The following is a 15,826-nucleotide window of genomic DNA, read 5'->3' as shown; positions in this document are numbered from 1 at the left end:
GTGACTCGGCGGCGATGGTGAGCTCGTATCTTCTTCCCTTCGCTAGGTTTTTTCACGCCGTCCCCTGAAGGTTAGGGTTTCTGTGGTTAGGATTTTCGTTTGGAAAAATTTAGGGTTTTTTTTCCGCCTCCCCTTCTCGCCTCCGCTTCGCCCCTTTTATACTCACTACCTTAGGGTTTCAGATTGGCCTATGGAGATCAAAAGGGGTTTCTGCGAAATCCCTTTAGGGTGCTCAGATTTTGATTGCCCTATTTGATGTTAAATCGGAAACGGTAATATGAACCTAGCTTTCTTCCTCTAATTTTATCTTAATTCTCTTTTGGGATATTTTTTGAAATTTTACCGCTGCTAATTTACTTGTTCTTACTGCAGTGAAAATTCATGAGTAGCTTCGGTTTTCACATGGCCTTGGTGGTCCGAGCGAAGCAAATGGTCCATTTCTTGCGTTATACGTTAAATTCTGAATATGTTGGTGAGCTACCAAGTTAGTTATCGATGATGCTGTTATTTTATTATTAGGGAGAAAATGCCGGTTTGGTAATCGATTAGCTTAGAAATTATTTTGTTGACTTGGGTCTGATTTGTGCAGGGTGATTTGTTCTACTCCCATTGGATCTGATAGACACATCCAGAATTTCTCCGGTTATGAAGAGGTCACAAAATCACTTGTTGAACCATCCGTTCGAATACTTTGAGCTGCAGTAGTATGGCCGACTTTACATGTGGAGTGTCAGATCGTTGCATCAATCGAACTCTTCCGTCTTTGATGCCGAGATTATCATGACTTCTACGTAATGTCTTCCTTTCTTTTTCTTGCAGATATTTTGTTTAATTGGTCTGCTGTCCTTCATTGCCAATTTCATGGATATTTCTAGACAGCTTGTTAAGCATTGCAGGTTGACGCTTCTTTCTTCGGTGACACCTAGAGTTTCACTTCTCGATTTTGCGGTCCTTGAGTGTGGTTGTTATAAATTTGCTATTAGGTTTGTAGCTTGTATGTGACAGATGAGATTTATATATGTTATGGAGTTGCTTTTTTGTTTTTTTCTTTTATAGTGAAGTGAATTTATGTTAAAATGGTTTTGTTACTTGTTATGTAAATTGACGGGTTGAAAAAGCGTAGGTGAATTATAGGATTTGAATTGCTTCAGGGAATATAAAAATGGAACCTATTTGGTTCTGTTATGATACAGGGGGGTTTAGTTAAGGAGTCACCTATGGTGGTTTGAATTGAAAGAAAAAATGTCACATGTTGAAAATTAGTATGAGGATTAATTGGAATTTGTCAGTACTGCAGAGTTAATTAGTATGAAAATTAGCATGAGGATTAATTGGAATTTGAATTGTTAGTTGGAAATCGGTTTTGAAATGTTTATTTGAAATGGTCTTTGCAGGTCCATGGTAGGTTGAAGCTTGGTATTGGCATGCTTGGAAAGAGGAATTAGAAATTATGACAATGTTTTGAGCATGTAACCTATGGTTGGAATTGGTTTCTAACTTTTAATTTTTGTGATTTGGATGGAATCATATTATAAAGTCAGTGAATTGTATTGAATGGTTGAATGTGATGAATGATATAATTTGAAATTATTATGGAAAGTTTATTTATGAATGTTTGAATATTAAGATTTGGAATTTGAATGAAATTGAAATTGAATAGTTATGGAAAATTTCTATTGAGATTTGCATTATGATTGGAATTACTGATTTGAACCAAAATTGGGAACTAACTGTGATTGAAAAAATTATTGGACATTATTGTTAAATATGAATTTAAACATGAATGTGGATTGATGAAAAGTTAAGATTTTGAGTGTCATACATTGACTTAAAGTCTAGAAATGGAGTAGTGGATTTTGATGGACATGGTTGTTAAAAGGGTTAATGGATAAATGGATATTTGGTTATAAAAATGGATATGGATTTTAGAAATAATCCAAGACTAATCTAAATGTCAATTTAAAATAAAAAAACTAATAAAACCAATTAAAATCAAATTAATCTATAATTTGTTAAAATTAATTTGATATCAATTCTAACATTTATTTGAAAATTAAAATCAATTAGAGTTTGAATCATTAAAAAAACAATTAAGATTAAATTGAAATTTGAAATTAGACTTAATTTGAAATTAAAATCAAATTGAAAATTAAAAATCAAATAACTTAAATTAGAATCCATTTTGTAATTAAAAGCACCATGATGGAAAAGGCCTAGATAATGACCAATGTTTATCAAAATCGAGACAATATGGATTTGGGAATGGACGGTTGACTTTGGTCAACTAATTGACCAGAAAGTCAACGATTGACCTCAGACGTGAATTAGGGTTTATATTAAAATGAATGCATGATGTATAGTGGATGAATGCAGATGGATCTAAAATCGGGGTATGACAGAAGGTTACTATAGAAGGTTTATGGAATGGTTTTTGAAGTTGGCATTGGATTTGACTCAGTTAACTCGGAAAGGGAAAGCTTATGCATGGGATGCTCAGTGTGAAGAGAGTTTCCAAGAGCTGAAGAAGAGGTTGACGTTGACAATAATTTTGATTTTACCAAATGCGAAGGAATATATTGTTGTGTATTGTGATGCATATAAGATGGGATTAGATGGTGTGCTTATGAGGAATCCTCAGGTTGTAGTGTATATTTCGAGACATCTAAACATTCATGAGTGGAATTATCCTACCCATGATTTAGAGTTGGCATAAGTGTTTTTATGCTTAAGGTTTAGAGGAAGTATTTGTATGGTTCGCGTTTTGAGGTTTTTAGAGATCATAAAAGTTTGAAGTATTTGTTTGATCAGAAGGAGCTGAATATGAGGCAGAGAAGGTGGCTTGATTTTTTGAAAGGCTACGACTTTAATTGAGTTTCCATCACGGTGAAGCTAATATGATAGCAGATGCTTTGAGTAGAAAGTCTTTGCATATGTTGGAATTAATGGTTAGAGAAATGGACTTGACTGAGAAGTTCAGAGATCTTAGCTTGGCGTGTGAGATAAAGCCACATAGTGTGATGTTGGGTATGCTGAAGTTGACTAGTAATGTTCTGGAAGAGATCATAGAAGGTAAAAAATAGGATTAGGGATTGATGTACCGGTTTGTGTTAATGTATCAAGGTAAATAAGTAGATTTTAGAGTTGGTAAGAATGAATTTATGAGATTCTGAAACAGATTTTGTGTGCCAGATTTGCCATAGCTAAAGAAAATAATTATTGAGGAAGGTATGAGAAGTGGTTTGAGTATTCACCCCGAAGCTACTAAAATGTATCAAGATCTTAAGAAGATGTTTTAGTGGCCAGGTATGAAGATGGATGTAGCTGAGTTTATGTATGCTTGCTTAACTTGTTAGAAGTCGAAGACCGAGTATCGAAAACCGTTTGGGTTGATGCAAACTTTGAGTATACTTGAGTGGAAATGGGATAGTATCTCTATGGATTTCGTGGTGGGTTTTCTGAAGACAGCGAAGGGAAGTGATTCAATTTGGGTATGTGGTGGATAGGCTGACTAAGTCAACTCATTTTATTCAGATAAAAACCAGTTACCCATCGCAGAAGCTGGCAGAGGCTTACATCAGTGAGATTGTGAAGCTGCATGGTATTCCTTTGAATATTGTTTCAGATAGAGGTATGAGGTTCACGCAGAGGTTTTGGGAGAGTTTGAGGGAACCCTTGGGAACTAAGTTGAGGTTGAGTTCTATCTACCATCCACAGACGGACGATCAGATAAAAAGGACTATCTAATCTTTGGAAGATTTCTTGAGAGCTTGTGTTTTGGAACAAGGAGGTAATTAGGATAACTACTTGGCATTGATCGAGCTCACCTATAACAATAGTTATCATTCTATTATTGCAATGGAACATTTTGAGACTTTGTATGAAATGAGGTGTATGAATCCTTTGTGTTGGTATGAATAAGGTGAAAGTGTTGTGCTTGGACCAGAGGTCGTTCAACATACTACTGAGAAGATCAAGATGATTCGGGAAAAGATGAAGGCTTCGTAGATTAGACAAAATATTTATAATTATAAGTGAAGGAAGGTACTTGAGTTACAAGAGGGAGATCATGTGTTCTTGAGAGCCACGTCGGGGATTGGTGTTGGTCTTATGCTGAAGATACGAAAGCTCGTACCTTATTTTATTGATCCATATCAGATCCTGTAAAGAGTATGAGAAATGGATTATAGAGTTTCCATACGACCGTATCTTTCGAAACTTCATGATATCTTTCATATGTCGTAGCTTCATAAGTATATTCTTGATCTGTCTCATGTGATCCACTTGGATTATGTGCAAGTGAGAGATAATTTGACTGTTGAGGCATCACCCTTACGGATTGTGGATCGCAAAGTGAAGTACTTTAGAGGTAAAGGGATCACTTCAGTGAAGGTAGTGTAGGGAGGAGTTGCTGGCGGGAGCGTAACATGGGAGATGGAGAGTTGGATGAGAGAGACTTATTCAGAGCTATTTCCTTCAGGTATTATTTTAGAGGCGAAAATTCTGTAAGTGGGGGAGAGTTGTAACACATCAGTTTTTAAATTAATTAATTTAATCGAGCTAAAATGCTTTATTTTTAATTTATTTAAATGTTAGAGTGCCTTTCTTGGTTTATTTGGAGATGTTGGGAATTATTGGGATTTATTAGAGTTTTCATTTAATTAAATTAATAAGAAAAATAGGAAAAATGAGACTTTGAGAGTAAAATAACATTATAAGATAATTAGTGGGGTAATGAGTGATTTACCAATAGTTGAGGAGGAGAGTTGTTAGATAAACAAAATAAATAAAATATTAGGTTTTATTTTGTTTAAATAAGAAAAATGGAGAGGAAAAGGAGGTTAGAAAGAGCAGTACGTGAAAAAGTGGGAAATAAGCAAGAGTAGAAAAACAGACAAGAACACTACCTAGAAGTGAAATTCCCATTGTTGTAGATTCAAATTTTTGATGCAATAAGGTAGGGGGAATACTCATATATGGATGTAAATTGCATGAAGGGTAGAGAGATCCTCATCCTCTTCTTTGCTTTCCATTATGTTTCTCCATTGTTGATTTTTTTATGTGTTTTAAAAAAGATTATGTAAAACATATCTTGTTGATGTGATAAATGTAAATTCGTGCATTGATTTTACTATTGAAATCCGTGTACATTTTCATGTGAAATCTGAATTGTTGATGTCCATATTGATAAGTGTTAACATGATGAATATAATGTTGATTTTGTGGTAAATTAATGGCATGAGTGACTAATTTGTGAGTAATCGATGTTATGAATGTTGTGTAATTGTGGATAATACTTTTATATGCGATTTGGGTGTTATGGGATCAAAATCGGAGCTTTGGAAGTGCTCCCATGGTATAAAACACAGTTATGCATTCTGCACAGTGGTGACGGGCGTCACCACTATGACAAGTCAACTGTCACCGTGCTGAGAGAGCTTACGACCGTCAACTAGATGACGGGCCGACCTTTATGCCCCTTAAGTAGACGACCTTGTTGTATGTTTCCTGAGTGACGAGTGTGTGGGAAGGGGGATGACGCACACGTCATGATGACCGTCATGATGGGAGGGTTGATTGTCATGATCGTGTTGACCATTTTTAGGTCGCCGACTCAATTTTTTGAGTTGTTTCCAATTCCAGCGACTGTGGTTTGCTATTTTGTTGTATTTGACGAGTCTGGTGAATGAAATTGATATGCCTTAAGATTTCTGTGAATACTTTGTGGAAGTATAAGCATGTGTTGTTGAATGTGTGTATGATTTGTATTGGTGAGTTATAATTGCATAACATCATATTATATTTTGATGGCGTCCTTATTGGAGATGTATGTAGTTCGAAGGGGTCCAGTGATGCTTATTACATATGTATGTGATTTTGCATCTCATACATCATGGTGTACGGACTTCGGCCCAGTGTTATGTTGCTGGTTCATAAGGGGGACCAATGACGAGTCACTGATTCAGAAGGGGGGATTAGTGATGAGTCATGATTCAGAAGGGGGGGACCATTGACTTTCATGGTTCAAATGGGGACCATCAGTGAGTGGACTAAATCAGTAACATACCTCTAATGTACAAATTGGTACCAGATGCATAAAGAGTCTAGGAGTTGATGCATTAAATACATACCTGCTTTGCAATCGAGTTATTATTATCATTGGTGCATTATTGTGAATGATATTCATGAATTGATGATTGCTTGATTTTTTTAGGTTGAGATATGAATAAATTGTTGTTGTTATGAATAATTCATACATTGATTATTGTTATGAATGATGTTATCCTTGCTATCTTTTGCATCGCTAACATATTTTGAGTATATTCTCACCCATGTTTTCTTTGTTTGCAGTGTTATGTACTCTCTTGAAGTATAGATAATTAGGTAGAGGAGAAACTGTTGTTTGAGCTGGAGGATAGCACTTGAGGCCTCTTCATTTATTTATTGTTTTTCCGTCTTATTTAGTTTTCACTGAAGCTCTGATATGTTACGCTAGGACGAGAATGTTTGTTAATCATTTTGTGTTTTCAAAGTTGAGTTATTAGTTATATGAATTACTTATTTTATTGAAACAACTAAAGTATGATTGTTAATTTATATATATATATATATATATATATATATATATATATATATATATATATATATATATATATATATATATATATATATATATATATATATATATATATATGTGTGTGTGTGTGTGTGTGCGCGTGTGTGAAATATTGGATCGAATTCTAGTATGGTCGAAGGGTAGCTTCTTAGTTTGACAATCCGACAGGATCATTAGCATGTCATCGAAGTATGTTCAAATGTTGTAGTCGGAGTATGCTAGGATTGTTAGCATGTCGAATTGAGCCTATTTGTCATGCCTAATTGTTTAAGTTAGCTTATTCTCTAAGTTAGCTTGTGTAATGGGTCTGTGTGTAAAAGCCCATTAGTTTAATGTGTTAGTTTTATTATAAATAACATACTAATCTCTCACCATTGCATAAGTGTAAATCCTAATAAGGGTGAGAGAGGTTATTTGCTATTCTTTAACACTTATAATCTTGTTTCAAAGAGAAAGTAAAGAATAGCAGTTTATAACTAATTTCATTGTGTTCTTATTATTTTCTCCATTTCTACCCTTGTGGGTTTCTTACTGATCAATAAACCTATTATACTTTGTAATTCCGACATCGTTTTCCTAACAAATTGGTGCGGTGAGCATGGAGAAGATGTCGTCAACAAAGTATGAGATTGAAAAGTTCGTCGGAGTGAACGATTTTGGTCTGTGGCGCTTGAAGATGAAAGCCCTACTGGTTCAGCATGGTTGTTTAGAAGCGTTGAAGGGAGACACCGCCATGGACGATACGCTAAAAGATTAAGAACTAAAACTTCAAGGGTGAGTTATAATTGTTAAATGTGATAGTCAAAGTGTTATACATTTGTCGAAAAATTCAACCTATCATAAGCGAACCAAACACATCGATGTGAGGCTGCATTTCGCCAGAGGGGTAATCGAGTATGGAGAAGTTCAAGTGCTGAAGGTTTCGACATATCACAATGTTGCTGATATGATCACCAAAACATTACAAAGTTGCAAGTTTTTCCATTGTATGCAGTTGATAAAGCTGCATGAAATATATTTTCTGGAACCCTAGTATGGTTGTAAAGTTTGTTGTTATAAAGTTTGTTCCAAGGTAGAGATTTGTGAGATATTTGATCGAACTCTAGTATGGTTGAAGGGAGCTTCTTGGTTCGATAATCTGACATGATTATTAGCATGTCGTCGAAGTCTGTTCACATGCTGTAGTCGAAGTATGTTAAGATTGTTAGCATGTCGAATTGGAGATATTTGTTATGCCCAATTGTTTAAGTTAGTTTGTTCTCTAAGTTAGCTTGTGTAACGAGCATGTGTGTAAAACCTCATTAGTTTAGTGTGCTGGTTTTCTTATAAATAACATACTAGTCTCTCATCATTGCATTAGTGCAAATCCTAATTAGGGTGAGAGAGATTATTTGCTATTTTGTAATATTTGTAATCTTGTTTCAAAGAGAAAGTAAAGAATATCAATTTATAACCAATTTCATTGTGTTCTTATTATTTTATCTTTTCTTACCCTTATGGATTTCTTACCGATCAAGAAACCAGTTATACTTTCAAATTCCGGCATCGTTTTCACAAAATATATATATATATATATATATATATATATATATATATATATATATATATATATATATATATATATATATATATATATATATATATATATATATATATATATATAAAGAGTCGGGATTTTAAGGTATTACACCCCACAACTTTAGAAATCCGAAAATTTCCTTCCTCTATTTGGAGATGCATCTCCTGACACACCAAATATTACACAAGCCTTCGTGATTTCTGAAATTCATCCCATTTTGAACAAAATATAGTTTGGAGATGCACCTCCGTATATTATTTTGGGTGGATTCGGAGATGCATATTCGAAATACCCTATATTCTCATTTATGGTGTTTTTATTCACTGAGATGGTTTAATTAACAATTCAGTGATGTTTTTAGAGATGCATATCCGAAAATGTTAAGAGGGAAGTTGGATACAACACCACCTTGCATGATTTTCTTCTTCATGTTGAACCTAAACTTCATTTCAAAACACTTAAATTTTTTATCTCATTCTCAATCAACTTTTCAACACCAAATTATTGTATTTTATCACATCAAAGGGAGCAAAAGAATCTGGAATTGCATGTAATGTTCATTCATTTCATCCCTCATTCCTTGCATTAAGGTGATTTTGAGCTGGAAATATGAACGTTGAGTCTGAATATGCATATCTGAACTAAGTTTATTTGTTTTGGATATATATAAAAGGCATATTCAAAAGAAAAATGATCTTCTTACACCAAAAGATACACTATACCGTATTTTACTGTTCATCAATACGGTAAACAGTAAAATATTATAATAATAAAATATTATTTTACAAAAATATATATATAATTTTTTTTATTATTAAAAAATACTGTGTAATTAACCAACTTTATAACTTCATTAACCAACATTTAATATTTTACTAACCATATTTTACTACTAAACATTATTTTTATATTTGGGTGTTTATTAACCAAATTCATAACTTCGTTAATCAATTTTTTACATTTCATCAACCAATTTTGTTTTACCACTAAAAACTATTTTTAATATCTGAGGCATTTATTAACCAACTTCATCACTTCATTAACCAATTATTTATATTTCATTAATCAATTTTATTTTAATATACAAATCAATGTTCATGCACAGTACACGACACTGTTCACAATATATTGTTCATATAAAACTGTTCATGCACTGTTCACGTCATTGTTTATGTACGGTTTTACTGTTTACGATACTGTTCACCGTATTTGTGAATAGTGCATATGATATAGGTATAAGTTTGAGTGTAAAAATAATAATGTTGAATCAAAATTAGTTGTAATATAAAGGAATAGTATAATTGACTATGTTTAAACTAACATGACTACTACTGTTAACTAACACTAAAAAAACTCACGGCCTATCTTGTGAAGAACAATAATCTTAATTTTCTTGAATAGGTACATGGTTGTCAATATCTCCGTCGTAAATAGACAAAACTCTAGGGGTAGCCAAGAATGTTGGTTTCTCATTCCCAGCCATAATGACTAGGATTTTCTCTTCGTAGGCTTGGACGGGTTCCTTAGTTTGAGACTCACTCTCTTTGTCTTCGTTGTTACTATTAGATTTAATTATTAGATTTAATTCATATTTAAGTTTGTTAGATATTAGATTTAAATATTAGATTTGATTCATATTTAAGTTTGTTAGATATTAGATTTAAATATTAGATTTGATTCATATTTAAGTTTGTTAGAGGCTTATAAATAGGGTGTCAATCATTGTAACTTTTAATCCTTTTTGTAGCCATCATTCTCTGAATAAGAATATTTCCATTCATCATATATTCTACCTTTGCACCAACAATTGGTATCTAGAGCTCCGGTTCAGATTCATTGGGAAACACGGGAAACACGAGTGAACGTGAGGTCTTGTGTGTTTGATTTTGATTCTTAGATTCGTGTTGAATCTTGAACAAAATCTGATCAGAATTTTAATTCTGTGGGTTGGGAAACACTGTGTGAGAAATCTGAGTGTATTGTGCAAGGTAGAAAGATGAACGGAAACGGCAACATGAACACCAAACTTCTAGTATTTGACGGTAAAAACTGGAATCGTTGGATGATCCAAATGCGTGTACTGTTCGGTGCTCAAGATGTTCTAGATCTTGTCACTGATGGTTATGTTCCGGTAGCAGCAGATGCGACGGATGAACAGAAAAACACGCAGAAGGAAGTAAGGAAGAAGGATCAGAAAGCATTGTTCTTCATTCATCAATGTGTTGATGTAAATGTGTTTGAGAAGATTGCAGATTCAACGACAGCAAAGGCTGCGTGGGACACACTGGTTAGATGTTATGGTGGTGACGCATCAGTGAAGAAGGTGAAGCTTCAGTCCTTGAGAAAGCAATATGAGAATCTCAACATGAAGAATAATGAGAAAGTTTCTGAATACATCTCCAGAGTGATTCTGATCACTAATGAGATGAAAGCGTGTGGAGAAACTCTTTCTGAAGAAACAATCATGGAGAAGGTATTGAGATCCCTTACCTCTCAATTTGATTACATTGTGGTAGCAATAGAACATTCCAAAGATCTGAGCACCATGAGAATTGAAGAGCTGCAGAGCAGTCTAGAAGCGCAAGAGTTGCGTTTGACTGAGAGAACTTCTGAAAGGGAAGTAGAGCAGCAGGCTCTGAAAGCAACTTCTGATAGGAGGTATCAGAAGCAGTCAGAAGCCAGGAGAAGATCTGATGGTGGTCAGAAGTCAGAAAGCTCAACCTCTGATAGACAAAAGAATGCTCAGAAGGGAAAAGAGAAGTATGACAAGAAGAAGATCCAATGTTACTGTTGTAAGAAGTTTGGTCACTTTGCTAGAGACTGTTGGTCAAACAAGGAGAGAAAATCAGAAGAAGCAAATATAGCCAGAAGTTCTGATGACGAATCTGTGCTATTGATGGCCTCTGAATCTGATGATATGGATCTGATAGACTGGTGGTATATGGACACTGGCTGTTCAAATCATCTTACTGGAAACAAGAAATGGCTGGTTGACTTTGACTCTGAAAAGAGGACAAAGATCAGATGTGCTGATGACAAATATCTTAATGCAGAAGGTATGGGAAATGTCAGAGTGACTCTGAACAATGGGAAAACAGCATTGATTCAGAACGTGTGGTATGTACCTGGCATCAGAAGCAATCTGATGAGTGTGGGACAATTAATTGAGAAAGGTTTCTCAGTTACCATGAAGGACAATCTTCTGAAGCTGTACGACTGTAATCAGAAGTTGATTATGGAGTCAGAACAGGGAAGGAATAGAACATTCAAGGTGAATGTCAGAACTGCAGACTCAGAATGTCTTAGTGCAACAAGTGCTGAGAAGGAGAGTGAGCTGTGGCACAGAAGATTTGGTCATTTGAATTTCAGAAGCTTAAAACATCTGAATTCAAAGAAGTTGGTACATGGAATTCCTGCAATTAAGAAGCCTGAAAAGTCATGCAAAGTTTGTATGGAAGGAAAACAACCACGATTGCCATTTGCGTCAGAAACTGCTCCAAGAGCAAAACATGCCTTGGGAGTTGTACATTCTGATGTGTGTGGTCCATTTCCAGTAGCATCGATGGGAGGGAATAAATACTTTGTGTTATTTGTTGATGAATTCACAAGAATGACATGGGTATCCCTTATTAAGTTCAAACACGAGGTGTTTGATGAATTCAAGAAGTTCAGAATGAAGGCTGAGAATCAGAGTGGTCAAAAGCTGAAGATTCTTAGAACTGACGGTGGAGGTGAGTATAACTCCAAAGAGTTCCAGAAGTTCTGTGAGGAGAATGGAATTGAGCATGAGGTTACTGCTCCTTATACCCCTCAACACAATGGTCTTGCTGAAAGAAGAAACCGAACTTTGCTTGATATGGTGAGAAGCATGCTAAAGGAGAAGAAGCTTCCTCAGAAGCTCTGGGGAGAAGCTGTTGCCACCGCAACGTATGTACTCAACCGATGTCCTACGAAGAAGTTGAAGGAAATAGTTCCAATACAGAAGTGGACTGGAGATAAGCAAAGTGTTAGTCATCTGAAGGTGTTTGGTTCTGTTTGCTATAAACATGTTCCAAAAGCCAGAAGACAGAAGCTGGATGATAGAAGCAAAGTGATGATTCTGATAGGGTACCACAGTACAGGTGCATACAAGCTTTATTGTCCAGAAACCAATAAAATTGAATTCAGCAGAGATGTGATTGTGAAGGAATCAGAAGTTTGGAATTGGGATAAGTCTCAATCTGATTCTGATGTTAGAACTTCTGAAGAAAGGTCAGAGTTCAGAATTTCTGAGGTTGGAGTAAATTCTGACGTTGATTCTGACTCTGATAGTGATCCAGAATCTGATGTTCCAGACTCTGATGTTCCAGACTCTGATGTTGCAGACTCTGATGTTGCAGACTCTGATGTTTCAGACTCTGATGATCCTGACTCTGATGACCCAGACTCTGATGGTAATCCAGATTCTGGTGGCAATTCAGACTTTGGAAATATGCCAGAACCTTCAGATGGTCAAAGTTCTGGAGGAAGCCAACCATCTGAAGGTAGAAACTCTGAAGTTGAAGACTCTGAACAAGTTCAGAGACCACAAAGAGTCAGAAACATCCCCAGAAGATATGCAGAATTTGACATGCTGCAAGACACTGAAGTAGACTCTGAAGGAGAAGTTATTCAGTGTGCCATGTTAGTAGACTCTAAACTCATAAGTACAGAAGAGGCTCTTAAGCAGAAGCTCTGGCTGAAGGCCATGAAAGAAGAACTTGATGCTATAGAGAGGAACAAGACTTGGAAGCTGACAGAACTTCCAAAAGACAAGAAAGTCATCAGCGTCAGATGGGTTTTCAAGCAGAAGTTAAAGCCAGATGGTTCAATTGGCAAACATAAAGCAAGGTTGGTAGCCAGAGGATTTCTACAGAAACCTGGGCTAGATTACTCTGAAGTGTTTGCACCTGTAGCAAGACATGAAACAATCAGAATGGTGATTGCAATAGCTGCTAACAGGAATTGGCCTCTGATGCATTTAGATGTAAAATCTGCATTTCTGAACGGTCCATTAGAAGAAGAAGTTTACGTGTCACAACCTCCTGGATTTGTGAAAAAGAATCAGGAAGGGATGGTGTACAGATTATACAAAGCTCTATATGGATTGAAACAAGCGCCCAGAGCTTGGAATAAGAAGATTGATTCATTTTTCAAGAAGCAAGGCTTTCAGAAATGTGAGATGGAGTACGGTGTCTATGTTCAGCATACTTCTGAAGGAAATATGACTCTGGTATGTTTATATGTTGATGATATACTGCTGACTGGAAGTTCTGAACAGGAGATAGCCAAGTTCAAGAAAGTTCTGATGAATGAATTCGAAATGACTGATCTAGGCAAAATGACATACTTTCTAGGGATGGAGTTCAGATACTCTGAGAAAGGTATTATTTTGCATCAGCTCAAGTATGAATTAGAACTTCTGAAGAGATTTGATCTGAAGAATTGTAAGATTGCTGTTACTGCATGCCAAGCTGTGTGGATTCTGAATCTATTGCAGGATCTGAAGATTAAAGTAAACAAACCTCTGAAGCTGATGATTGACAACAAGTCTGCAAACAATCTTGCCAGAAACCCAGTGTTGCATGGGAGAAGCAAGCACATTGAGACCAAGTATCATTTTCTGAGACATCAAGTTCAGAGGGGAGTGTTAGAAGTTGTACACTGCAGCACTCAGAAGCAGTTGGCAGATGTTCTGACGAAAGCTATCAAGACTGATCAATTTCTCAGATTAAGGGATGGAATTGGTGTTACAAGTTTTGATGGAATATGAATTAAGGGATGGTATTAGATTTAATTATTAGATTTAATTCATATTTAAGTTTGTTAGATATTAGATTTAAATATTAGATTTGATTCATATTTAAGTTTGTTAGATATTAGATTTAAATATTAGATTTGATTCATATTTAAGTTTGTTAGAGGCTTATAAATAGGGTGTCAATCATTGTAACTTTTAATCCTTTTTGTAGCCATCATTCTCTGAATAAGAATATTTCCATTCATCATATATTCTACCTTTGCACCAACAGTTACTACAATAAGAGCAAGCTAGTGCCAATAACGCCAATGCTATGAGACCCATAATCGCAGTTAATCCTACAAAGAGATATGGGATTGGAGTGTGCCATAAAGAACTTGTGTTGGGGTGTGTGTTTAGCATTGTGGGGGGTAAGCTCCTCATTTTCTCTTCTTTCGAATTTGTTCTAGTAAAACAAAAAAATTTGTTGTTAGGAAGAGGAAAGAGATTTAGGAGTAGAGGATGTGAGCTTGAGAAACAAGAAATGAAGAAGTAGGCTACTTATAATGGCCAACATCCATGAAGAGGAAGATTAATTGAACAGACATCAGAAAATAATAAGAGAGAAAGTAGATTCACCTCTTTGAGTTGTAACTGTAGTCAACTTGTCAAATAAATTTAATTATCTACTTATTAATTATGAATTTTTCTCATTACACAAATTTACTAGCTGGAAATATTCTACCATTTCTTCGTATATAATTAAAGAATATCATGTAGATAGTGCTCTTAGTATAAGAATCAATTGGGATCTCAGAGAAGGAGAATGCAAATGTTTGATATGTCTCCACCCCAACATGACAAGATGATGTAATGAGACAATTGCATTGTCAAGAGTGGGGATCACAAAATAAAGTTGATTTATGTCATAATAATTCTTTGAGAATATATAATGTTGATTTATATCATAATATTTCTTTGAGTATATATAGTATATACAAGCATGGAAGCATGAATACGACAATGATGTTTTTTCTGAAATTAAATGGTTTATTATCGTAAGACAAATTAACAATAATATTAATTACTTTGTGGAGAATAAAGATGTGTGGGATAAAGAATAATAATAATAAAAATAAATATTTCTAAATAATAAAATAGTTTATCAAATAGTAAACCAATCCACAACAAGTAAGTGGAAAATAATGTCGATTACAAAAAGATTTTGTTTAGTTAGTTTGATAAAACCAATCTACTCTAAAAGGGAGAAAAACTCTACAATTCACTATGTTGGAGTTCAACAATGAACCTTCATTAACATGCATAAGAAGATGAAGAACAGTTGCAGAGAGAGAATAAAACCGTAATAAATTTTTCCAATCTCAAAAATGAAAATTTTTGTTACTCTCAATTTTAAATGCAATTACATTTGGGTTTATATAAACATTTAAATTCAACTCAAATTCACATGTAAACTCACATGAAATGCAAAACCAAAATTTAAATGCAAATGCAACTAATCTTGATAAGAGTTACATTTAGCATCATCCCTTAATTCATATTCAAGTCTAAAGATCAGCAAGACCAATTCCATCCCTCAAATTAATGAAGTGTTTGGTTTCGATTGTCTTGGTTAACACATCTGCAAGTTACTTTCTGAGTGCTGACATGAACAATCTCAAGTACTCCATATTTGAACCTGATTGCACATAAAATGGTGTTAGGTGTCATTGTGCTTGCTTCTTCCATACATCACTGGATTCTTAGCAAGACTCATGGCATATTTATTGTCAATCATCAACTTGACTAGTTTACTAATATTGAACTTCAGTTTCTGCAGCAAATTCATCAGCCAAATAGCCTAACAAGCTAACAA

The 15,826-nt window shown here is 34.8% G+C and overlaps 1 protein-coding gene across 1 annotated transcript; it reads right to left on the bottom strand.

The window, feature by feature from the left end:
• Nucleotides 1–9,553: 9,553 nt before the first annotated feature.
• On the bottom strand, nt 9,554–14,508 carry LOC127095869 (protein GLUTAMINE DUMPER 5-like). The gene is made up of 2 exons (XM_051034500.1): nt 14,249–14,508; nt 9,554–9,754 (listed from the first exon to the last, which is right to left on the bottom strand). The coding sequence occupies exons 1-2, from the start codon at nt 14,392–14,394 to the stop codon at nt 9,577–9,579; spliced, it is 324 nt and encodes a 107-aa protein (XP_050890457.1). The 5' UTR covers nt 14,395–14,508; the 3' UTR covers nt 9,554–9,576.
• Nucleotides 14,509–15,826: the final 1,318 nt, after the last annotated feature.

This window comes from Lathyrus oleraceus, chromosome 6, assembly GCF_024323335.1.
Source record: "Lathyrus oleraceus cultivar Zhongwan6 chromosome 6, CAAS_Psat_ZW6_1.0, whole genome shotgun sequence".
Classification (NCBI taxonomy): domain Eukaryota; kingdom Viridiplantae; phylum Streptophyta; class Magnoliopsida; order Fabales; family Fabaceae; genus Lathyrus; species Lathyrus oleraceus.
This window is presented reverse-complemented; position numbering and strand designations above follow the sequence as displayed.

Coding starts and splice junctions, on each gene's coding strand:
- LOC127095869 (XM_051034500.1), bottom strand. CDS start 14,394: ATGAGGAGCTTACCCCCCACAATGCTAAACACACACCCCAACACAAGT. Junction 9,755..14,248: donor GCACTAGCTTGCTCTTATTG/TAGTAACTGTTG, acceptor AATTAAATCTAA/TAGTAACAACGAAGACAAAG.